Below are 25,901 nucleotides of genomic sequence, written 5' to 3'. Positions count from 1 at the left end.
GTCTGGTTCCTTTTCCCCCTGCTACGTTAGGTTAGTCCGGCCACTGTGTGGACTGACATCCAAACTCTTCATATTGTTATCGTTGGCAACATTCTACATATCTCTGGCAACACAGCCTCTTATCACTATGCCAATAACTCCATGACTGTGTGATAAGACAGTTACAGGAGGGTCAGTCATACTACACACTGTTGTTTCACTTGTATATTGTTGTGTGTGAGCCAGACAGCGCCCAAAGGCAGGACAAGTTATTCTGCCTCTTGATTTAGTGGTTCTATTGCCCTGGTTCTTTCAGTTCTCTCAGTTCTAATGTCTGTTACTCTCATGTCAATCCAGCCAAAGTGCCCGGACTGTGTAGACTGATATCTGATCATCTTGGATTCAACCTTTCAAATGCCACTCTAATGTCATGTCAACCAGCTCTAGTCCTCTCTCACATCAGTAAGTACAGTAGGTTTCCGTCGACAACATTGTCATTTTTACTTCAGGTTAGAGAAGGTTTATTCAACAAAACAAAAACATGAATCAAAATATTTATTGTAACAAACATTCCGAGGTTTTACATCTGAGTTGTGGACATGGATATTAACTATTTCAGAGAGTACTAAGGGAAAAAAATACTAAGAAATGGGACACATGTTTAATCTTCATTAATATAGGATAGGGTGGGATAGGTTAGGATACAGCGGTTGTAGGTAATAACAATTTGATTGTATGTTCTTTTCAGTTATATGTACATTTTTTTCCAGCATCCAGCACCGTCCTGTAGAAAAACAAGAGGTTTTTATAACTTTCAAACTTACAGAATCTTACCAAAAACCTATTTCACATCAAAAGAGAGAGATAGAGTACAGTTTAAGAGCACATAAAGTGGGCCTCACCTTTTATTGTAAAGGCCTCATTCAGCTTGCTTCTAACTTGGGACTGTAACAGGTGTAAATAACAGAACAGCTGTCAATTCACATGCCATATTTAGCCAACTGAGGTGGCTAGAACTGCAGTAGCAGGCCTACAAAAGACATATTCCAAGAGCTTAAGTAGGCTACTAATAGATAAACAGCGTACAGATGTAGGATCTTAATTTGAGCCCGATTTCTACGAGGGGAAAATAATCTTATAGCAACAGGAAATGTGCAGGAAATTCTCAGCAACAAAAGTGATCAAATTAAGATCCTACATCTGTATGAAAAAGTAAATGTATATTTTTTAAGACTACAGCCAGTATAAATATTGATAATATCACACATAAATTGTTATTTTGTAGTGTCCACTGTGGAAATTCAACACCCTGGGGGGTGACAAGCTGCTTGCATTACAGTGGATCCTGGTAGTAAATAACGCCATCTCGCTGGTCCCTAATGGGCCCCCTGCTGCTGAGTCAAGGAAATGTGATTTAGTTCCCCAACTGAGTGCATGTGGAGCCATTACAGGAGTAATTTATGAGCAGCAGCTAGTAGTGGCACTCAGACTCTTGCAACGGCAGAGGCTCTGTTTAGGGCTCTCCATGTAAGTCCAGCCTTGGAGAAGATGTACCAGGACACAAATAGACTCTGATACATATTAAAATAAACTTTGGTGCTAAATTCTCAGGTTTCAAAAGGTATTTTTTTTATTAGTAAGTGACAATATGATGGTTAAATATAAACTTACTCTCCTTACCTCTCTACTCTTCTACATTTACACACACTGTACATAGATTCTTCTATTGTGTTATTGTTGTTTATGTGTAACTCTGTGTTGTTGTTTTTGTCACACTGCTTTGTTTTGTCTTGGCCAGGTCGCATCAAAGCGCCCTTTATTTGTTGATTCACACTCAACTTCTGAATTCAAGCAAATTTTGTAAATTGAAGGCCATTTTCCATATGAACCTGAAAATATGTCAACAAGAGTGACTGACCTGTATGCATGTGCATTCACTCTGCCTCCTTGTCTTTGTCAGCATCTGCATAAACAGGCTCTGTTGAGGTAAATATCATTATTTTAGTCGTCATGAACCAATGGTAATATTTCCACAGTCTGATTCAAATACAACAAATACCGAGATCTAAATTTGCATGCAAAATGTAAAAACACCACCGAAACGAACGCTAAAGCAGAAATATATTTGATTGCAAAAGCAGTGTCTATATTATAGATGAACTGGGTTCATACTTTGGTGAGGCTTCTTCCTCGGATAAACTCATGTATAAGAAAGCACTTAAGTTACATTGTACATTGTAGTCGTTTAGCAGACACTCTTATCCAGAGTTGCTTACAGTCAGTGCATTAGTCTTAAGATAACAAGGTGAGACAACCAGGGCCTAAAATTGACTTTTTGGTCCACCAGCCACAGTCACTCAGATATTTTACCGGACACATTTTTTGTAGTTGCCATAATTACACACAAAATAAATAAACGGAAAACCATTCTTTGTAATGTTTCTAAAACAGCAAATGTGTCACTAGCAAGAAGTTTCGTTAACTGTTTTGTGACCTGAGTCTTAATTAATTAGTGAATGTTAAAAAAACTCTGGATTATAAAGGGAAAACCAGCCACGTCGCGGATACCGACGCCTCACTCAAAGGCAAGCTTAAGACCTTTTCCACCTGCTTCCAGGAAAACAACACAGAGCCTCCGCCGGGTGCCCCGCTGCTCACAAGGACTGCAGGCTCCCGATCTCTGTAGCTGACGGGAGTAGAACTTTTAAACATGTTAACCCATCAAGGCTTCTGGCCCAGATGGCATCCCAAGCTGCATCCTCAGTGCAGGCGCAGCTGGCTGGAGTGTTTACGGACAAATTTAATCTCTCCCTATCATAGTCTGTTGTCCCCACTTGCTTCAAGATGTCCACCATTGTTCCTGCATGCAAGAAAACAAAGGTAACTGAACTCAATGACTATCGCCCAGTACGCTCACTTCTGTCATCAACAAGCTAGTCAAGGGCCATATCTCTACCTTGCCCGACACCCTAGACCCACTACAATTTGCATACCTCCCCAACAGATCCATGGACAACGGAATTGCCTTTGCACTGCACACCGCCCTATCCCACCTGGACAAGAGGAATACCTATGTGAGAATGTTGATCACCAGGCCTTCCAGGTGGCGCAGTGGCCTAGGGCACTGCATCGTAGCGCAAGCTGTGCCACCAGAGACTCTGTGTTCGCGCCCAGGCTCTGTCGCAGCCGGCCGCGACTGGGAGGTCCGTGGGGCGACGCACAATTGGCCTAGCGTCGCCCAGGTTAGAGAGGGTTTGGCCGGTAGGGATATTCTTGTCTCATCGCACACCAGCGATTCCTGTAGCGGGCCGGGCACAGTGCGCGCTAACCAAGGTCGCCAGGTGCATGGTGTTTCCTCCGACACATTGGTGCGGCTGGCTTCCGGGTTGGATGCGCGCTGTGTTAAGAAGCAGTGCGGCTTGGTTGTGTTGTGTTTCGGGGGATGCATGACTTTCGACCTTAGTCTCTACCGAGCCCGTACTGGAGTTGTAGCGATGAGACAAGATAGTAACTACTAATAATTGGATACTACGAAATTGGGGAGGAAAAGGGGGTAAAATTCAAAACAAAAAAAGAATGCTGATCATTGACTACATCTTTGCTTTCAACATCATAGTGCGTCACTCATCACTAAGCTCAGGGCCCTGGGTCTGAACTCCTCCATGTGCAACTGGATCCTAGACTTCCTGACATGCTGACCCCAGGTGGAGAGGGTTCTGTACTCCCTGTTCACCCATGACTGCGTGGCTACGCACATTTCCAACTCAGTCATCAAGTTTGCTTGACAAGGGGCTGCAGTTTGCCTGACAAACTTGACAGTGCCTGATTACCAACAACGACGAGACAGCCCACAGGGAGGAGGTTAGAGTCCTGACGGAGTGGTGCCAGGGAAATAACCTCTCCCTCAATGTAAAAAAACAAATCCACAGCCTCTATCCACAGAGGCTGCAGTGGAGAAGGTCAAAAGCTTCAAATTCCTTGGCTGCACATCACTGAGGACCTGAAATGGTCCCACCACACCGACACCTTGGTGAAGGCACAACAGCCTCTTCGACCTCAGGCGGTTGCAGAAATTTGGTATGGCCGCAAAGACACTCACAAATTACTACATATGCACCATTGAGAGCATTCTATTGGGTTGCATCACTGGTTTCTACAGCAACTGCACCACCCTCAACGGCATGGCACTCGGGGGGGTGATGCGGTCAGCTCAGCGCATCACTACGGTTACGCTGCCTGCCCTCCAGGACATTGACAGTACTTGATGTCAAATGAAGGCCAAGAAGATCATCAAGGACCTCAGCCACCCGAGCAACAGTCCATTCACTCAGAACATGAGACAGTACAGGTGCAGGTGCATCAGACTGAGAAACAGCTTCTATCAACAGGCCCTGAGACTGTTAAACAGCTTCTATCACCAGGCCATCATATTGTTAAACAGCTTCTATCACCAGGCCATCATATTGTTGAACAGCTTCTATCACCAGGCCGTCATATTGTTAAACAGCTTCTATCACCAGGCCGTCATATTGTTGATCAGCTTCTATCACCAGGCCATCAGACTGCTGAACAGCTTCTATCACCAGGCCATCAGACTACTGAACAGCCATCACTAGCTGGCTAACTGCCCGGTACTCAGCCCTACACCTTGAGGACTTACAGTATGCCCCATGTATCTAGATAGTCACTGGTCACCCCATATTCTCAAATCAAATCAAAGTTGATTTGTCACGTGCGCTGAATACAACAGGTACAACAGTGAAATGCTTACTAGCAGGCTCTAACCAATAGTGCAAAGAAGGTATTAGGTGAACAATAGGTAGATAAAGAAATAAAACAACAGTAACAGTAGCGAGGCTATAAAAGTATACAGAAGCGAGGCTATAAAAGTAGCGAGGCTACATACAGACACCGGTTAGTCAGGCTGATTGAGGTAGTATGTATATGTAGATACGGTTAAAGTGATTATACATACATGATGAACAGAGAGTAGCAGTAGTGTAAAATAGTGGTTGCCGGGTGCTGGGACACAATGCAGATAGCCCGGTTAGCCAATGTGCGGGAGCACTGGTTGGTCGACCCAATTTAGGTAGTATGTACATGAATGTATAGTTAAAGTGACTATGCATATAAGATAAACAGAGTAGCAGCAGCGTAAAAAGAGGGGCTGGGGCGCATACAATGCAAATAGTCCGGGTAAACATTTGGTTACCTGTTCAGGAGTCTTATGGCTTGGGGGTAAATACTGTTGAGAAGCCTTTTTGTCCTAGACTTGGCACTCTGGTACCGTTTGCCATGCGGTAGTAGAGAGAAAAGTCTATGACTTGGGTGGCTGGGGTCTTTGACAATTTTTAGGGGCTTCCTCTGACACCGCCTGGTGAAGAGGTCCTGGATGGCAGGCAGCTTTGCCCCAGTGATGTACTGGGCAGTACGCACTACCCTCTGTAGTGCCAATTGCCGTACCAGCTTTTCCCCAGTGATGCAACCGGTCAGGATGCTCTCGATGTTGCAGCTGTAGAACCTTTTGAGGATCTCAGGACCCATGCCAAATCTTTTTAGTTTCCTGAGGGGGAATAGGCTTTGTCGTGCCCTCTTCACGACTGTCTTGGTGTGTTTGGACCAATCTAGTTTGTTGTTGATTTGGACACCAAGGAATTTGAAGCTCCACTACAGCCCCCTCGATGAGAATGTGGAGATGCTCGGTGCTCCTTTTCCTGTAGTCCACAATCATCTCCTTAGTCTTGGTTACGTTGAGGGATAGGTTGTTATTCTGGCACAACCCGGCCAGGTCTCTGACCTCCTGCCTAGAGGCTGTCTCATCGTTGTCTGCAAACTTAATGATGGTGTTGGAGTCATGACTGGCCATGCAGTTGTGGGTGAACAGGGAGTACAGGAGGGGCACGCACCCCTGGGGAGATCCAGTGTTGAGGATCAGCGTGGCAGATGTGTTGATACCTACCCTGACCACCTGGGGACTGCCTGTCAGGAAGTCCAGGATCCAGTTGCAGAGGGAGATGTTTAGTCCCAGGTTCCTTAGCTTAGTGATGAGCATTGAGGGTACTATGGTGTTGAACGCTGAGCTGTAGTCAATGAACAGCATTCTCACATAGGTGTTCCTTTTGTCCATGTGGGAAATGGTAGCGTGGAGTGCAATCTGTTTGGGCGGTATGCAAATTGGAGTGGGTCTAGGGATTCTAGGATAATGGTGTTGATGTGAGCCATTACCAGCCTTTCAAAGCACTTCAGGCTACGTATGTGAGTGCTACGGGTCTGTAGTCATTTAGGCAGGTTGCCTTTGTGTTCTTGGGCACAGGAACTATGGTGGTCTGCTTGAAGCATGTTGGTATTACAGACTCAATCAGGGACATGTTTAAAATGTCAGTGAAGACACCTGCTAGTTGGTCAGCACATGCCCGGAGCACACGTCCTGGTAATCCGTCTGGCCCCGCAGCCTTGTGTATGTTGACCTGTTTAAAGGTCTTATTCATTTCGGCTACGGAGAGCGTGATCACACAGTCGTCCGGAACAGCTGATGCTCTCATGCATGCCTCAGTGTTGCTTGCCTCGAGCGAGCATAGAAGTGATTTAGCTCGTCTGGTAGCCTCGTGTCACTGGGCAGATCGTGGCTGTGCTTCCCTTTGTTTTCTGTAATAGTTTGTAAGCCCTGCCACATCCGACGAGCGTCAGAGCCGGTGTAGTATTCTGTTTATATACTGTTGTTTCCTCGCTGTGTATGTATATACTGTGTTCACCACATAGCTCATCTTAATATACCTTTCACTGTCCATACTTTACCATTTTATTTTACAAATTATATTCTGTTTTCTGTCTATACACACCAAGTATTTATATTCTCACTCAAATAAATCTACTTGGAATGTTAGTTCTTGATTTCTTGTTTAGATTTTTGTTCAATATTGTGTATTTGTGAGATATTTTACTGCACTGTTGGAGTTAGAAGCACAAGCATTTCGCTTCACCTTAACACCTGTAAATTTGTGTATGCGATCAATCAACTTTGATTTGATGTACCAAAATTCATGTCATTGCTTCTTCATAAAATTGCAGGAAATGAGAATCATTTATATATTCTGTTCATGTTTTACGAGAAACTTATGCAAATTAATATTCTTAATTTTGCTCTGTGTGACCACCCGCCAACCTGGCTGCTGAAATAAACATTCTACCTGCCTATACCAAAATCTACCCACATTTGGCGGGTGGTGGGTGTTAATGTTAGACCCTGGAGACAACCACATACCACAGTCGTAGTAAGTACATTTTTTCTCAATAGTACAGAAGTTATCAGCAAAGTCAGTACTAGTAGGAAAAATATGTTATTATTATTATTATTTCTCTTCTTACAACCACTACTACTTACTTTTGACCTCCAGCTTGCAGCCGGTGTCGACCTTCCCCAGTTGGTTCTCAGCTCTGCAGACATACTCTCCACCGTCATATTGGCCAGGCTTACGGATCTCCAGGGTGCAGATGCCCCCTGTGCTGATCATCCTGTACTTGGGGTTATCCATGTTGTTGAGGATCATCTTGTTCTTCATCCACATAATCTTAGGCTGCAATGACATAGTACGTAAATTCTATGTTTCAGATCAATTGTTTCAAGTTTCAAGTTTCATAGTCAGCAGCTATGTTTCCATCCAATCACGCAAATATTCTAAAATCTGCATTACAAATATGCACATTTTCCCACCTGACTTGCTGCGGATAAAAATCAGTGTTCCGAATAAAAATCTAATGTTCAATGTTTTTCCATCGAATTTTCAACTCTACCGATAGTTTTGTTAGATAAGAGCGAGAATATTTTTATTTGTCAAATGGCAGTCAAGAATCGATCATCATGTCACCAGAGTAAACCATCAGCTTTTATTGGAAAGGAGCATCAAGCTCATCACTCTGTACCTTCCCCACCCTATGCAGTTCACCATAACTGATTTAATCCATAGCCTAATCAACTGCAGGCTTTCCTGAGATGTAGTGGGAGGACCACAACCATCATATCATCATGTGACTCCCAGTTTGATTTGACATGATGGTTATTATATCAATATTTGAGCATTAAGGCATTTCCACAGCCATTTCTCACATCATTCATTTTACCGGCACAAAAAGTGGTATGACTTTAATCATAAAAACTGTGGATGGAAACATGATTACAGTCACAATTGTTTACTTCAGTTTTTGTGTACTTGGAGTATTTTACTATGCACCCTACTAAATCTGATCCGCGCATTGCAAAGTGGACATGCCTCTATAAAAAATCTAATTCCCCAATAAAGGAACATCACATTTTAGTAAATTATCACCCGCCAGAGCGACTTACAGTAGTGAGTACATACTGATCCCCATGGGAATGGAACCCACAACCCTAGCGTTGCAGGTAACATGCTCTACCAACAGAGCCACATACACTCACACTCACTCACTCACTCACTTAGCTATATTGGTTTCTAAGGCCTTTCCTTTGATGGTAACAGCTATTCGGAAGACACACTCTGTCTAGGGTACATGAAACAGAGGGTCCAGTGACAGGGGCACCGTTTGACCCCCATGGTCCCCTCAAGGCAGGAATGTCACACATTTGACCCTTCAACCCCCTCCTCTCTGTCATCCACCCACCCAGCTGGCCAGGGGTCCAGGGCTCCGCTCAGAGACTCAGAACCTAATCCTGTACGGAGGTAAATTCTCAACCCCCCTATGCCAAATCCTGCTTTGCTGTGACAACTGGCAACCCAGTGTATCTGGTGGGAGGGAAGGGGACAGGCTGGAAGCCGGAGGTTCAGACAGCAGGCTGACAAGGAGACTAAAGATCCCTCTCATTCCAGATCTACTATGAGTAAATATATATTGACAGGGACGGATGGACAGGAGTATGTGTGTGTGTGTGCGCATGCATGTGTGACATATATGTATATACACATGCATTAATATTATCCAGGGGAAAAGTGACGGCGCGCAAAAAGGTGTAATCAGTCCGCACTCAAAAAGTGGAGCATAAAGCCTACTCCATTATTTAATGTTTTTAAGTATTTTCACTGCATCAGAGATAGCGTTCACAGACGTTTCAGCTTCACAGCCTTCTTCATGTATGTAGGAGAAGTGAAAGCGCAACTGGCAGCTGTCTGTGTGCATGGGCCTGGCATGTGGAGCTATCACCAACAAACAACGAGTGGGTGTGTTAGAATCATAGCAGTTTTGCTAGCCTAGCCTACAAGTTCCATGAAGAACCTTCAGTACTGAGCTGGTATGAGAGTTTGAGAGAGGGAAGGTTTACCTTGGGGGATCCCCTCACAGAGCACAGCAGCTTGGTGCTGTAGCCAACAGTGGTGGACCTGTCGTTCAGAACAGTGGTGAACTTGGGAGCCTCGGTGAAGTCACGCTCCACAAACGGGGTAGGTTTATAGTCAATAACTGAAAAAAAATTAGACACGAGCATGGATTAGGTCTTAAATAGGGACATCTAGCTAAAAGGAGACTTTACTGTCCCACTCCTTCTAACATTCTCCAACATTTTAACGTTGCAGGGGGATGTTTTTAGAAAGGGGTGGTGTGGAGAATGTCTCACCCTCCTTCACAATGGTGGCTTCTTCCTTGGTCCTGGCACATTCCTCACTGAGTCCACACTTGTTCTCTGCAAAGATCCTGAAGGTGTAGGTGTTGCCCATGATGAGATCTGAGATGGTGGCATTTAGTCTGGTGTAGTGCTCCAGAATGTTGAACCAGTCCTGGGCAAGACACCATATGAGCATTAATTATATTTTAAAGTCTTATTACAGGAATTTTCTTTTCTTTTGGGGTCTATTTTTTGTGTAAAGTGTACTGAGATGTACCTTTAAATAAAGTTTGTTTGGATTGGATGTGATTACGGGCGGTAGGTAGCCTAGTGGTTAGAGCGTTGGGCCAGTAACTGAAAGGTTGCTTGACTGAATCCCTGAGATGACAAAATCTGTCGTTTTGCTCCTGAACAAGGCACTGTTCCTAGGCCGTCAGTGTAAATAAGAATTAGTTATTAAATGACTTGCCTAGTTAAATAAAAGGTTACATTTTTAAAAATGACAGGGATGTGACGGGTTTCTCACCCCGGTTTTCTTGTCAGCCTTCTGGACGGTGTAGCCTGTGATCTCTGTGTTTCCGTTATCTTTAGGTGCGGTCCACTCAAGGGCAACATTGAATCCCCAGACATCCGCAACCTTAATGCTGGCTGGTGGCCCAGGCAGCTCTGTGGGTGAGCAGACACAGAGATAGAAGGTTCAATATGGGTTGCATCATTAGAATCAATCAACTCACAATAACTCAATCGCTCTCCAGATCAGTTCTTCCTGATCACATGACCTGACCAGGAACAACACCTGGCCCTAGTTATTATCAAAATATACCATGACAGTCAGAGGCTAATGCTACGTCATGATCTGTTTGGAAATGAAAACAAGGTTGGATAGTCTAATACAATTTGACTTACCAATAATCTGGATGATGATAGCAGCTTTGTCTTCAAAGTCATCCACCTTCACGCACATCTCGTACGAGCCAGAGTCCACTCTCTCTGCTTGACGGACGAACAGGATGCTGTCTGTGTCAGATGTACGGATGTTGGCCCTCTTTGGGTCAAGGGGCTCTCCATCCTTTAACCAGGTAACCACTGGCTTAGGCTTGCCCTAGGACAGTAAAGAACACACGGTTGGGCTCAATCAATAGTCTAACTTACATCTGTATGGACATGCTACAACATCAAATTATTTTACATCATCATGCCCAGGAGACTTTAATGACAATGCGATAAAAATCTAGCCCCTAGTAACATTAAATAGTAAATGTGCCTATAGCTAGGGTCCAATTTAAAAAAAATCCTGCTCAGGTCATGTTTTCTAGACAAACTCCCAGGCCTACTCATCATCTCATAATGCAAACTCACAGAGAAGGGGATGACAAGGTTAATCTTCTCACCAACTTTCTTGACATACCTCTGCCTCAGGAAACGAGGCAGGCGGACTTTGGGGCGAGCTACAGACGGAACAAACATAGTTTACAAATAATAATAATCAACCTGTTCAAATAAGTAAAATGACTGAAACACTTTATGGATAGGACACTTTAGAACAAGCATTTGAATATGTATCAGAAATAATTAAAAAACAAATCCTCAAAACCCACTCTGTACCTTGAGGACAGATTATCCTGTACTCCAGACCATATCTAGTTGGGAACCAACCACCTGATGAGTCTAGCAGAGTTACACTCATCAGAGCTCTAAATTGGTCCCATCTGAATTCAGACCATCTCAGAGCCCTACATTGGTCGCATCTGAACTCACACCATCACATCAGAACAGGTCCCATCTGAACTCACACCATCGCATCAGAACTCTAAATAGGTCCAATCTGAACTCACATCATCGCATCAGAAATATAAATAGAACACATGATGGAGATCTATAGTTACTCCAGCTCACACTGTTAAACAGGCTGCATTAAGAATCACTCTCAACTTGATACTGTACTGTAGATTCTCCTCGACCATAGGGTTCCCCACAAATACATCAGTCACAGCAAATGGCTTGCTGTATGTCTTAAAACATGGACAGAACGGTTGATATTTGTAACTAACTAATAACAGAACATAGAAACTATAATTGAAAACCCACTCCTAAAAAAATCTATGCACTAGTGCCATGGGATGTCCAGTGCTATGGGCAGAAATATGTGCTCAGAAAATGGATGGAAAAAAACAACCAACCCACCGGGTAACAGTCATGATAGAGTTAGGTGTGTTTCTCTGTGGAGCGTTCCGACTTGACACTCCTTATGAGGGGATCAGGTCAATAGAGAACTGCCCTGTCCCTGTCAGAGTCTGTGGCATATTTAAAAATAAACACGGAGTCCATGGTCGTCTCAAAGGACTTAGAAGGCATACAAGACATTAGATCCCTCCCCTGTCCCCACCCACTCTGTGTAGACTGGACACTTTGGAATGTCCCCAACCCCCAATGATTACACTTGTCACCATCGCACTATCGCTGGCTTGACACCTCTCCAGCACTCATTCTGACTTGGGAAACAACCCAATGCCAAACCTTCCAAATTGAATCTGTGTTAATTAGCAGACACATCCTAACAATTTTTCTAAGGATTTGTGGGAAAGTTAGAGGTTTTTCCATTGTGTGGGAAACCTGATGCATCTATTGGTGGACCAATGGCTAAGTTTGACAGTGCGACTTGTGGTTCAGGTTTCATTCCCCTCCACTAAATATCTCCATTACACATTTGATGATCTCTCTTTACATAAATTACTTTTTAATCGAATCAGTCTTATTTTTTTTGTAGGTCTACCAATTATTTACGATTTTACTGTATGTTTAGACATTTTGACTCTGAATAAAACACAAAATCCAGGGCCTACCACTGTATACAGTCAATTAACTTGATTCCATGATGAATGCTGTAAATTCAGCCAGATCGCACAAGATTGACTTCAAAACTGGACGTCTGTCCATGCCCAGAGGATGTAGGGAAATGCCTTCAAAACCAGTCACTAGAGGCAACAGTGAACGCTATTACCATTAAGGCTTGGGCATTGTGGATGAGGGGTGGCAGATTCATGTAATCCCATGACTCCGGATTGTTTGGCATAGGGATTTTTTTCCATATGCCAAACCTTAACCCTTAACTAACGAAACTATGTGTAGCAGGAGAAGCGACCCAGCGTGTCAAAAACACTTTGAAATTTGGAGCAATTTGACGTTTGGAGAAAAGTACAAGAACATGTATAATTCCGCAGTGAGACTATGAGAGCTTGTTGGTAATTGAAGATGCTTGACTCACCATTAAAAGTTATCATTGAGGAAGACTAAAAATGACTTTTTCTGAATGCACAGTAAGAAGACACCGGTGAAAACATGCATCCAAAAGGAGTCAATGGTAGTACTTTAGGCACTCAACAACTGGGGAGCTGCTCCATGCTTGGACTGAGGAGTTCTACCACCCTCTTGGTGGGAATAATCTGAGAAGACCACCGTTGCATTACTCTAACAGGCCAGGGAGGTGCCAAGCCAACGGCATTTGGATATCTGAGATGGAAAATATGCTGAGCTGGTTCTCCCTAGCTGTTTCAACGTCTGCTGTTCTGAAAAACTATTTCAACAATAAAGACGGACACCGCCCATCACAAACAGTTTGGACTTGCTGCTATGGCCACCCGGTAATACAGTACTGTCCACGTGAAGTACACTGAAGAAAACCCCCACATCTCCTGGTTGGCAGAAATGGACCATGGTAAGGGCTGTGTGTGTGTGTGTGAGTATATACAGTGGGGCAAAAAATTATTTAGTCAGCCACCAATTGTGCAAGTTCTCCCACTTAAAAAGATGAGAGAGGCCTGTAATTTCATCATCATACGTACAGACAAAATTAGAAAAATAAATCCAGAAAATCACATTGTAGGATTTTTAATGAATTTATTTGCTAATTATGGTGGAAAATAAATATTTGGTCACCTACAAATAAGCAAGATTTCTGGCTCTCACAGACCTGTAACTTCTTCTTTAAGAGGCTCCTCTGTCCTCCACTCGTTACCTGTATTAATGGCACCTGTTTGAACTTGTTATCAGTATAAAAGACACCTGTCCACAACCTCAAACAGTCACACTCCAAACTCCACTATGTCCAAGACCAAAGAGCTGTCAAAGGACACTAGAAACAAAATTGTAGACCTGCACCAGGCTGGGAAGACTGAATCTGCAATAGGTAAGCAGCTTGGTTTGAAGAAATCAACTGTGGGAGCAATTATTAGGAAATGGAAGACATACAAGACCACTGATAATCTCCCTCGATCTGGGGCTCCACGCAAGATCTCACCCCGTGGGGTCAAAATGATCACAAGAACGGTGAGCAAAAATCCCAGAACCACACGGGGGGACCTAGTAAATGACCTGCAGAGAGCTGGGACCAAAGTAACAAAGCCTACCATCAGTGACACACTACGCCGCCAGGGACTCAAATCCTGCAGTGCAAGACGTGTCCCCCTGCTTAAGCCAGTACATGTCCAGGCCCATCTGAAGTTTGCTAGAGAGCATTTGGATGATCCAGAAGAAGATTGGGAGAATATCATATGGTCAGAAGAAACCAAAATATAACTTTTTGGTAAAAACTCAACATGTCGTGTTTGGAGGACAAAGAATGCTGAGTTGCATCCAAAGAACACCATACCTACTGTGAAGCATGGGGGTGGAAACATCATGCTCTGGGGCTGTTTTTCTGCAAAGGGACCAGGACGACTGATCCGTGTAAAGGAAAGAATGAATGGGGCCATGTATCGTGAGATTTTGAGTGAAAACCTCCTCCCATCAGCAAGGGCATTGAATATGAAACGTGGCTGGGTCTTGCAGCATCACAATGATCCCAAACACACCGCCCGGGCAACGAAGGAGTGGCTTCGTAAGAAGCATTTCAAGGTCCTGGAGTGGCCTAGCCAGTCTCCAGATCTCAACCCCATAGAAAATCTTTGGAGGGAGTTGAAATTCCGTGTTGCCCAGCAACAGCTCCAAAACATCACTGCTCTAGAGGAGATCTGCATGGAGGAATGGGCCAAAATACCAGAAACAGTGTGTGAAAATCTTGTGAAGACTTACAGAAAATGTTTGACCTCTGTTATTGCCAACAAAGGGTATATAACAAAGTATTGAGGTAAACTTTTGTTATTGACCAAATACTTATTTTCCACCATAATTTGCAAATAAATTCATTAAAAATCCTAAAATGTGATTTTCTGGATTTTTTTTTCTAATTTTGTCTGTCAAAGTTGAAGTGTACCTATGATGAAAATGACAGGCCTCTCTCATCTTTTTAAGTGGGAGAACTTGCACAATTGGTGGCTGACTAAATACTTTTTTGCCCCACTGTATGTGACCCGTTTGAGGAAGCTAGGCGTATGTCGCACATCACTATTTCACAGCATCATACCCAAGAAGACTTGAAGTTTGGGTAAATGTGAAATGAATGTAAGAGAATATAACACATTAGATCTGGTAAAAGAAAATACAAAGAAAAACACTTTTGTTTAATCTTTGAAATGCAAGAGAAAGGCCATAACATATTATTCCATTCCAAGCGCAATTTTGTGTTTGGCCATTAGATGGCAGCATTGTTTGTGCAAAGTTTTAAACTGATCCAATGAACCCTTGCATTTCTGTTCAAAATGTTGTATCAAGACTGCCCAAATGTGCCTAATTTGTTTATTAATAACTTGTCAAGTTCACAACTGTGCACTCGCCTCAAACAACAGCATAGTATTCTTTCACTGTAATAGCTACTGTAAATTGGACAGTGCAGTTAGATTAACAAGAATTGAAGATTATATCATATCTTTCTATATCCTGGGAAATGATCTTGCTACTTACAACCTCATGCTAATCGCATTAGCCTATGTTTGCTCAACCGTCACGTGGGAGACCCACCGATCCTTTAGAGGTTTTAATCAATTTTGGAATAAAGCTGTGGAAAATGTGGAAGAAGTCAAGGGGTCTGAATATTTCCCGAATGCACTGTATTGTCCATGCTTTGCTTACCCCCAACCTCCTTGACCAGAATGGGATCGGCGATGGTAGCAGGGGGACTGCGGCCACCAGAGTTCACAGCCACCACCCGGACCAGCAGACGGTCGCCGGTAGTCTGGTTCTTGATAGCATAACGACAGGACACAGTCAGGTCCTCATTGACTGCTTTCCAGTCTTCGGCTGTGACAGGAAAGAGGACAATATAGAACAGTGACTGAACAGTTAACACACTGAGGACAATATGGAACAGTGGCAGGAGAATGAACACAGTGAGGACAATAAGCAACAGCTGATTTTAAAAATCCTTAATTTAACAATGCAAGTCAGTTAAGAACAAATTCTTATTAATAATGACAGCCTACCCCCAACCAATTGTGCACTGGGACTCCCAATCATGGCCAGATGTGATACAGCCTGGATTCGAAGCAGTTACTGTAAGGACATCTCTTGAATTGAGATGCAGTGCCTTAGACCACTGTACCACTTGGGAGCCCAAAAGTTTAAGTCCTGTCATTTTATTGCACCATGCATTCATACATGCAGTACTTATTATCCTATCTGGGCCCAAAACAATATTTTATATAGACGAAACAAGAAGATTCATGAATAAAAATATATTATGTTGTGTTTTCAGGGTGCATTACCGCATTTGCAAGGCCAACCGTGTAGTTGCATAACTTGAGGTATCTTCTCTTCTCTGTCATTTGACTTGAGTCTGTTACTGACATAAGCATTAGGTTGGAATCTAAAAGCAGGCACCAGTTAGTTCATGACACTGCCAGAAATGCCTCTCTCCTTATAGGGAGAGGTTAGGTACGGTATAAATCAACTAGTGACATGCAGGGAAGAGGGGCAACTGATAGGTCTGAACCAACCAATAAAATATCATTTACAATTGTACCGGCTTAAAGTGGAACGGAGCCTCATCGTAGGGTGTTAGGTAAAACAATCAATCAATATTTTCATAAGGTTGTGAATAATTCTCAAATCTACCTTAGATAATTCTCTATTTTACATCAGAGATGGACAAAATCCAATGGGACAACATAACAGCATTCAAGAACTTAGTCACTGGCTTTATCAATAAGTGCATTGAGGACGTCGTCCCCACAGTGACTGTACGTACATACCCCAACCAGAAGTCATGGATTACAGGCAACATTCGCACTGAGCTAAAGGGTAGAGCTGCCACCTTCAAGGTGCGGGACTCTAACCCGGAAGCTTACAAATCCCACTATACCCTGCGATGAACCATCAAACAGGCAAAGCATCAACACAGGGCTAAGATTGAATCACACTACACCGGCTCCAACGCTCGTCGGATGTGGCAGGGCTTGCAAACTATTACAGAAAACAAAGGGAAGCACAGCCACGAGCTGCCAAGTGACACGAGCCTACCAGACGAGCTATATCACTTCTATGCTCGCTTCGACGCACGCAACACCGAGGCATAAGTGAGAGCATCAGCTGTTCCGGGCGACTGTGTGATCACGCTCTCCGTAGCCGACGTGAGTAAGACCTTTAAGCAGGTCAACATACACAAGGCTGTGGGGCCAGACGGATAACCAGGACGTGTGCACCGGGCATGTGCTGACCAACTGGCAGGTGTCTTCACTGACATTTTCAACATGTCCCTGATTGAGTATGTAATACCAACATGCTTCAAGCAGCCCACCATAGTCCCTGTGCCCAAGAACAAAAAGGCAACCTGCCTAAATGACTACAGACCCGTAGCACTCACGTCCGTAGCCATGAAGTGCTTTGAAAGGCTGGTAATGGCTCACATCAACACCATTATCCCAGTAGCCCTAGACCCACTCCAATTTGCATACCGCCCAAACAGATCCACAGATAATGCAATCATTATTGCACTCCACACTGCCCTTTCCCACCTGGACAAAAGGAACACCCATGTGAGAATGCTTGACTACAGCTCAACACCATAGTACCCTCAAAGCTCATCACTAAGCCAAGGATCCTGGGACTAGAAACCTCCCTCTGCAACTGGATCCTGGACTTCCTGACAAGCCGCCCCCAGGTGGTCAGGGTAGGTAGCAACACATCTGCCACGCTGATCCTCAACACTGGAGGTCCGCAGGGGTGCGTGCTCAGTCCCTTCCTGTACACCCTGTTCACCCACGACTGCATGGCCAGGCACGACTCCAACACCATCATTAAGTTTGCTGACGACACAACAGTGGTAGGCCTGATCACCGCAACGACGAGACAGCCTATAGGGAGGAGATCAGAGACCTGGCCAGGTGGTGCCAGAATAACAACCTATCCCTCAATGTAACCAAGACTAAGTAGATTATTGTGGACTACAGGAAAAGGAGCAAGGAGAAAAAACACCAAGACAGTCGTGAAGAGGGCACGACAAAGCCTATTCCCCCTCAGGAAACTAAAAAGATTTGGTATGGGTCCTGAGATCCTCAAAAGGTTCTACAGCCTCAACATCAAGAGCATCCTGACTGGTTGCATCACTGCCTGGTTAGGCAATTGCTCGGCCTCCGACCGCAAGGCACTTCAGAGGGTAGTGTGTACGGCCCAGTACATCACTGGGGCAAAGCTGCCTGCCATCCAGGACATCTACACCAGGCGGTGTCAGAGGAAGGCCCTAAAAATTGTCAAAGACCCCAGCGACCCCTGTCATAGACTGTTCTCTCTACTACCGCATGGCAAGCGGTACCGGAGTGCCAAGTCTAGGACAAAAAGGCTTCTCAACAGTTTTTACCCCCAAGCCATAAGACTCCTGAACAGGTAACCAATGGTTACCCGGACTTTTTGCATTGTATGCGCCCCCACCCCACCCCAACCCCTCTTTTACGCTGTCTTATATGCATCATCACTTTAACTATACATTCATGTATATACTACTCAATTGGGCCGACCAACCAGTGCTCCCGCACATTAGCTAACCGGGCTATCTGCATTGTGTCCCACCACCCGCCAACCCCTCTTTTTACGCTACTGCTACACTCTGTTCATCATACAGTGCCTTGCGAAAGTATTCGGCCCCCTTGAACTTTGCAACCTTTTTCCACATTTCAGGCTTCAAACATAAAGATATAAAACTGTATTTTTTTGTGAAGAATCAACAACAAGTGGGACACAATCATGAAGTGGAACGACATTTATTGGATATTTAAAACTTTTTTAACAAATCAAAAACTGACAAATTGGGCGTGCAAAATTATTCAGCCCCTTTACTTTCAGTGCAGCAAACTCTCTCCAGAAGTTCAGTGAGGATCTCTGAATGATCCAATGTTGACCTAAATGACTAATGATGATAAATACAATCCACCTGTGTGTAATCAAGTCTCCGTATAAATGCACCTGCACTGTGATAGTCTCAGAGGTCAGTTAAAAGCGCAGAGAGCATCATGAAGAACAAGGAACACACCAGGCAGGTCCGAGATACTGTTGTGAAGAAGTTTAAAGCTGGATTTGGATACAAAAAGATTTCCCAAGCTTTAAACATCCCAAGGAGCACTGTGCAAGCGATAATATTGAAATGGAAGGAGTATCAGACCACTGCAAATCTACCAAGACCTGGCCTTCCCTCTAAACTTTCAGCTCATACAAGGAGAAGACTGATCAGAGATGCAGCCAAGAGGCCCATGATCACTCTGGATGAACTGCAGAGATCTACAGCTGAGGTGGGAGACTCTGTCCATAGGACAACAATCAGTCGTATATTGCACAAATCTGGCCTTTATGGAAGAGTGGCAAGAAGAAAGCCATTTCTTAAAGATATCCATAAAAAGTGCTGTTTAAAGTTTGCCACAAGCCACCTGGGAGACACACCAAACATGTGGAAGAAGGTGCTCTGGTCAGATGAAACCAAAATTGAACTTTTTGGCAACAATGCAAAACGTTATGTTTGGCGTAAAAGCAACACAGCTGAACGCACCATCCCCACTGTCAAACATGGTGGTGGCAGCATCATTTTTTGGGCCTTCTTTTCTTCAGCAGGGACAGGGAAGATGGTTAAAATTGATGGGAAGATGCATGGAGCCAAATACAGGACCATTCTGGAAGAAAACCTGATGGAGTCTGCAAAAGACCTGAGACTGGGACGGAGATTTGTCTTCCAACAAGACAATGATCCAAAACATAAAGCAAAATCTACAATGGAATGGTTCAAAAATAAACATATCCAGGTGTTAGAATGGCCAAGTCAAAGTCCAGACCTGAATCCAATCGAGAATCTGTGGAAAGAACTGAAAACTGCTGTTCACAAATGCTCTCCATCCAACCTCACTGAGCTCGAGCTGTTTTGCAAGGAGGAATGGGAAAAAATTTCAGTCTCTCGATGTGCAAAACTGATAGAGACATACCCCAAGCGACTTACAGCTGTAATCGCAGCAAAAGGTGGCGCTACAAAGTATTAACTTAAGGGGGCTGAATCATTTTGATTTGTTTTTGATTTGTTAAAAAAGTTTGAAATATCCAATAAATGTCGTTCCACTTCATGATTGTGTCCCACTTGTTGTTGATTCTTCAGAAAAAAATACAGTTTTAAATCTTTATGTTTGAAGCCTGAAATGTGGCAAAAGGTCGCAAAGATCAAGGGGGCCGAATACTTTCGCAAGGCACTGTATACTGTATGCACAGTCACTTTACCGATACCTACATGTACATATTAGCTCAATAAGCCTGACTAACAGGTGTCTGTATATAGCCTTGCTACTCTTTTTTCAAATGTCTTTTTACTTTTGTTTTATTTCTTTACTTACTTACACACACACACACACACACACACACACACACACACCTTTTTTTGGCACCATTGGTTAGAGCCTGTAAATAAGCATTTCACTGTAAGGTTTACACCTGTTGTATTCGGCGCACGTTACAAATAAACTTGGATTTGATTTGATTAGTTGTTAAAAGGGTAGCCTGGTTCCAGATTGGTCATACCCATGACCGTAGGAGTTAGCAAGACTGCACAAACAGATCTAAGACCAGGCTAGTTAAGGACTGAAGTGGGCTTTAAGGACTTACTTCCCTCCTTGGTGATTTCCACAGTGTATCCATCCAGGCCAGAGTTGGCCGGAATGGTCTTTGGAGGCCTCCAGGTGATGGTCACTGAAGAGTCACTCTTGTCCTCCACTGTCACTTCCAGGGGCTCGCTGGTGGGCTCTGCAGTTTGGAAACGTTAACACAATTCAGACAATGTACAGCTCAAGATGCAACAGTAAATAATTAGCCTTTTTGGATTAGCATTTCAAAGGAAACAAGGCAATAGGGCTCAACAGTTTTGAAACGCAACCACAATTCTGACAATGTACAACTTGAGCACATGATATTGGGTTATCATATGAATTATAAAAATGGTAATAGGAGGACGTGTGAAGAGCTCCGTAACGGTTTGACCCATTTTTTTTCAGACCGTCGGGTTGGTTTACCCTTAGGGGGTGGGGGTGGGGGTGGAGTTGGCGTGGAGTGAGGGTGCTTTGTGCGGGGTTCATCTGCGCAGGCCACATCAGCAGGAGCAGATGATGTTAAATGTGCATTTATTTAAAGGTTAGAGGCAGCAGGTATGAGAGCAGTGTTCTAGAATCACTTCCAGCCAATCCCATCTCTTTCTGAATACCTCTTGGTTGTCCAGTAGAGAGATGAAAACAGTCCACACCTATACAATGCTCTATGGTACACTGTAGTCTTACACTAGGGCTAGGAGTGTTTCCTGGTACACTGTACTCTTTAACTAGGACCCTGAGTGAGTGTTCCCTGGTGCACTGTAATCTTTATCTAGGGCCTGGATCATTCCCTGGTACACAAATCTTTATCTAAGTCCCGGATTATTCCCTGGTACACTGTTATCATTAACTACGGCTGCGAGTGTTCCCTGTTCAGGTCAACGGGGACAGGAAAAACCTATTCCCTATATGTATACCAAACTACATACACCTTAACATGATCCCATACTGGAATGGATTGGACATATTCAGATGTGAAGGTATCAGTGATCCATTTCACTTGACAGGGTCTACCTGTCGGCAGCAGCAGCATCAGCTAGTGTTAAATGTTAGAGATTCATCTAATGTATTAGTTCAAAAGACATAAGAGCCTGGTCCCAGATCTGCTTGTGCTGTCTTTTATGTCAACTCCTATAAAAATGAGCATAGCAATTTTCAAGAAAGACAGCAACAAAACATATCTGGGGCCAGACTTATAAGGGCCTAACATGATGGTGAAAAGGCTCAAATATCATTGAGATCTTTTAGCGCTATTAAGTTATTCAATCTGTAAAGCTGAAGAATTACAAATTCTGCGATGTCTTTTTAAAGGTAATTTCCTGACTGAGCCCGCATATGCAGCTAAAGTGGGAACATTGCCTTTAATTTAAGGATAAGAACCTTTTTAAATTTGCGTCTAAAATGACATACACAAATCTAACTGTCTGTAGCTCAGGACCTGAAGCATATTCTTGATACCATTTGAAAGGAAACACTTTGAAGTTTGTGGAAATGTGAAATTAATGTACGAGAATATAACACATTAGATCTGGTAAAAGATAATACAATGAAAAAATATATATATATTTTTTTCCCCATCATCTTTGAAATGCAAGAGAAAAGCCACGATGTATTATTCCAGTTAAGGCACAATTTAGATGTTGGCCATTAGATGGCAGCAGTGTATGTGTAACGTTTTAGACTGATCCAATGAACACTTGCATTTCTGATCAAAATGTTGTATCAAGTCTGCCCAAATGTGCCAAATTGGTTTATTAATAGATTTTCAAGTTCATAACTTTGCACTCTCCTCAAAAGATAGCATGGTATTCTTTCACTGTAATAGCTACTGTAAATTTTACAGTGCAGCTAGATTAACAAGAATTCAAGCTTTCTGCCCACATCAGATATGTCTATGTGCTGAGAAATGTTCTTGTTACTTACAACCTCATGCTAATCACATCAGCGCACATTAGCTCAACCGTCCTCTGGGGGGGAACACTGATCCCGTAGAGGTTTTTAACCTCTTCACTGTAACATCTTTATCTCTTTACTCACGTACCGGCACTTTCTATCCACATACTTTAAGCTTGTCATTTTGTAACATCTAGTAAGATATTTTGAAACCTTTAAAATCAGCTTTTGTTCTAACATCTCTCTAGCATTTAATGAATATCAACTGCTTTTGATGCTGCTGCTGAGGGCGAAGCCCCCGCTGCTGGTAATAGTCTCACTACCAATCCACAAGGCGCCAGGTGACATCTTCATCATCATATGCCGCTCAATATGGATACACCTATTTAAAAGAATCGCAAATCACTTTTGGCTAACAACACCTAAGAGCTCTATTCAATCCGCGTCGCGGAAGTTCAGCTTTACACCGGGATTGGAATTTAAGTAGCCTAATCAAGACAAACATCTCTTAATCTTGGCTTTACCCTTGACAGGTGCCTCAGCGATGGCTGAAGCTGCACCTTCCTCGCCTAGCAGTGGCTGGCATTAGATGTTAGATATTAGTTTGATTACCAGCCTATACGCAACTTATATAAAGTAGTTTATGTGCACTGTAAATTATGACTTCTGTATATTGCAATGCGTGGATACCATCTGGCTCTCCAGGCTCAGCAATGGCTGGTATTAGATTTTTTAACCCACTGTTCCTAGGCCATCTTCGAAAATAAGAATTTGTTCTTAACTGACATGGGTAGTTAAATAAAGGTCAAATAAAAAAATATGTAAATTAAGTATTGTGATGCATGCATTACCCTCTGTTTTAGCAGACGCCTTTGTGGCGGCAGGAGCTGCAGCTTCCTCTTCCTCTGTAGCGGGCGGTATTCGATTTGATATTAGATTGATTACTAGCCAATAGGCAAAATACATGAGAGAACAGAGCTAACAGAGCTGTGGTCAATTCTGAATTGAGTTGAGAATTTAATTTGAATTGGCCACCCCACACAACACAGGAAGCAACATTTGAATTGAATTTGAATTGAAGGAAGAAGAATCTAATTAAATTAAATTCAAATGGGTTATTTATTATTCTATCACAATCAACAACAAAAAAGGTACATCATATGTGGTTACCAATACCATTTAGCATAAGATTGAAACATTAACTTTTTTTTAAACTCATTCTCCAAAATAAAAATGTTAAAATTACAGTGGTATGGAAATGCTCTAAGATCATGATATGGGTTGTCTATAATAATTCAAAATTCCATGAATGTTTTTAAATATCAGGAGAAAAATTTAATCCACAGAATGCAATAGGTCAAACACTGCAGAATGGGTGGGAACAATCACTTATAATCGTATAATTAAACAATGCCACCTAATATAATGTTTACATACATATGAGATGAGGAATGTAGGGTATATGTATATACTGTACTCTATACTATCTACTGCATCTTGCCTATGCCGTTCTGTACCATCACTCATTCATATATCTTTATGTACATATTCTTTATCCATTTACACTTGTGTGTATAAGGTAGTAGTTGTGGAATTGTTAGGTTAGATTACTCGTTGGTTATTACTGCATTGTCGGAACTAGAAGCACAAGCATTTCGCTACACTCGCATTAACATCTGCTAACCATGTGTATGTGACAAATACAATTTGATTTGATTTGAAACTCCATTTTGAAATGGTATGCCTATGTGAATTCTTTGCGTTATTAAGTGGCATATCCTTTTGATAAAATATTTGTCAACTGAATTAGACTTTTGTGATTCATGTCTCAGTTGAATTGCTTTGAATTTAGTTATACTTATTTTTAACTTCCATGGGGGAGCCTGGTGTGCGGAGCTATAGGCTCATTGTTTGAATGGAATAAATGGAACTCAGTCATTAATATGGTTTCCATATGTTTGAGATGGTTGATTCTATTCAGTAATTGACTTGGACTGAAATAGTTGTAGGGACTCATTTTGGGTGCTGGCACTGTTTATATTTAGGTACAGGAGCTCCACAATACTTTTGAGCTAATATTCTATAAGAGGAACAGGAGCTCAAGCAGTAGACAATGTGATGTGCTGGTACTTAGCTCTATTTCCCCATTGATTCCATTCCAGCCATCTCAAATGCCCCATTGATTCCATTCCAGCCATCACAATGAGTCTGTCCTCCTATAGGTCATCCCATCAGCCTCCTCTGTTCTTTAGAGTTACCTTTAAAGAGTAGCCTACTCCCGAGAACAATAGTTTATCCAGGGAATCAGGGCGGGCAAGGATGCACAAAGGATGGAGCACTAATATAAACTGAAGAAAGTTAATCAATATCTCTTATATGCAGTGAGATATCGAGCAATCAGCATGCAATCGGGTAGAATAAGCAAGCATGGGATACTTGACCCTGTAGTCAGGCTATCAAGTGCCTTACACAACCACTTACACGACACGTTGTAGGCTTGTAGTTAAAGGGCGCATGAAGCCCGCAATTATTATTTTACACATTGTCCTCTCCAAAGTAGGGGCTTCAGTGCTTTACTGTTATCTCATATGAACTGACCGTGGACGACTGTTGCTTATTTTCTTTGCAAATGGTGTAGAAAAATAGATTATCTCAAAATACATGTAAAGGAATACTTCGCAGGGTTTGGCAGCGCGCAATGGATGCAAGTGAAATTTTGGACCAAAAATGGAGAGGCTATTTATAGAAAGCGGCCCTTGAAGAGATCCAGTGACAAAGGGACCAACATAAGACCCGTTATCTCCATCGAAATATTTGATGTATAAAGACCCATTAACAAACAATATCAAAGTTTTGTTATCCTGTCATCTTATGAAAATGTGACTTATGCCCCTTGCGCACCAAACAAACGTAGCCATGGATCATCCATCCAGTCCAGAGAGATCAATGATATTGACAAAGTAGCCTACATGTGTTTCTGCAAAAAGCCCAACCAATACTTATTTCATGAAGCATTATCGCATTACCATCTGGAGGAGGGGGTGTGGGGGCTTTGGGCTCCTCAGGCGCGGGTTCAGCGGGAGCTTCTCCTTCTGCTGGAGTGGCCTCCGCTGGGGCCTTTCCCTCGGCAGGTGCAGTCTCTGCCGGTGGAGCTTCGTCCTCGGCAGTGGAAGTAGCCTCAGCAGGTGCGGCTTCAGCGGGTGCAGCGTTAGACATGGTGGCGGTTTCTGCTGCTACTCCCAAAGTCATTAAGTCCTCAAAGAGTCATCACTCTAGAGGAAGTGGCAGGCTATGTAGTCCGTGGTAGCGGACTCCACCCCCTAATGCATTTTATGTAACATATACTTACTTGACTGAATCTTGGATCTTATTATAGGCCTAGTAGGAATAGGGACCCCTATATACAGTTGCCTATGTGGTCAGAGGGGTTTAACCTCCGTGTTTCACTCAGTTTCCTTTTTCTGATAAACCACGCGTAT

General features: G+C 43.1%; 1 protein-coding gene across 1 annotated transcript; it reads right to left on the bottom strand.

Annotated features, from left to right (window-relative positions):
* Positions 1 to 476: 476 nt before the first annotated feature.
* LOC110494718 (myosin-binding protein H-like) lies at positions 477 to 25,866 on the bottom strand. Its single transcript, XM_021570017.3, has 12 exons — positions 25,449 to 25,866; positions 20,552 to 20,689; positions 15,557 to 15,724; positions 10,910 to 10,998; positions 10,457 to 10,652; positions 10,077 to 10,216; positions 9,563 to 9,722; positions 9,272 to 9,408; positions 7,361 to 7,553; positions 1,898 to 1,957; positions 882 to 924; positions 477 to 763 (listed from the first exon to the last, which is right to left on the bottom strand). Exons 1-10 carry the CDS (start codon positions 25,669 to 25,671, stop codon positions 1,914 to 1,916), a joined length of 1,488 nt encoding a protein of 495 aa, XP_021425692.3. The 5' UTR covers positions 25,672 to 25,866; the 3' UTR covers positions 477 to 763; positions 882 to 924; positions 1,898 to 1,913.
* Between the last annotated feature and the right edge of the window lie 35 nt (positions 25,867 to 25,901).

The sequence above is a fragment of the Oncorhynchus mykiss genome, chromosome 17, assembly GCF_057628025.1.
Source record: "Oncorhynchus mykiss isolate SJ-2025 chromosome 17, ASM5762802v1, whole genome shotgun sequence".
NCBI classification, from domain to species: domain Eukaryota; kingdom Metazoa; phylum Chordata; class Actinopteri; order Salmoniformes; family Salmonidae; genus Oncorhynchus; species Oncorhynchus mykiss.
Note: the sequence above shows the minus strand (reverse complement) of the source record. Positions and strands in the feature narration are given on the sequence as shown.

Bases quoted from the DNA above. Each gene is read 5' to 3' on its own strand.
- LOC110494718 (XM_021570017.3), bottom strand. From the start codon at position 25,671: ATGACTTTGGGAGTAGCAGCAGAAACCGCCACCATGTCTAACGCTGCA. The intron at 9,723-10,076 runs GTGAGAAACCCG...TGTCTTGCCCAG, and splicing joins AGGCTGACAAGAAAACCGGG to GACTGGTTCAACATTCTGGA. The intron at 1,958-7,360 runs GTAAGTAGTAGT...TTACCTCAACAG, and splicing joins CTGCAAGCTGGAGGTCAAAA to AGCCTGTTTATGCAGATGCT.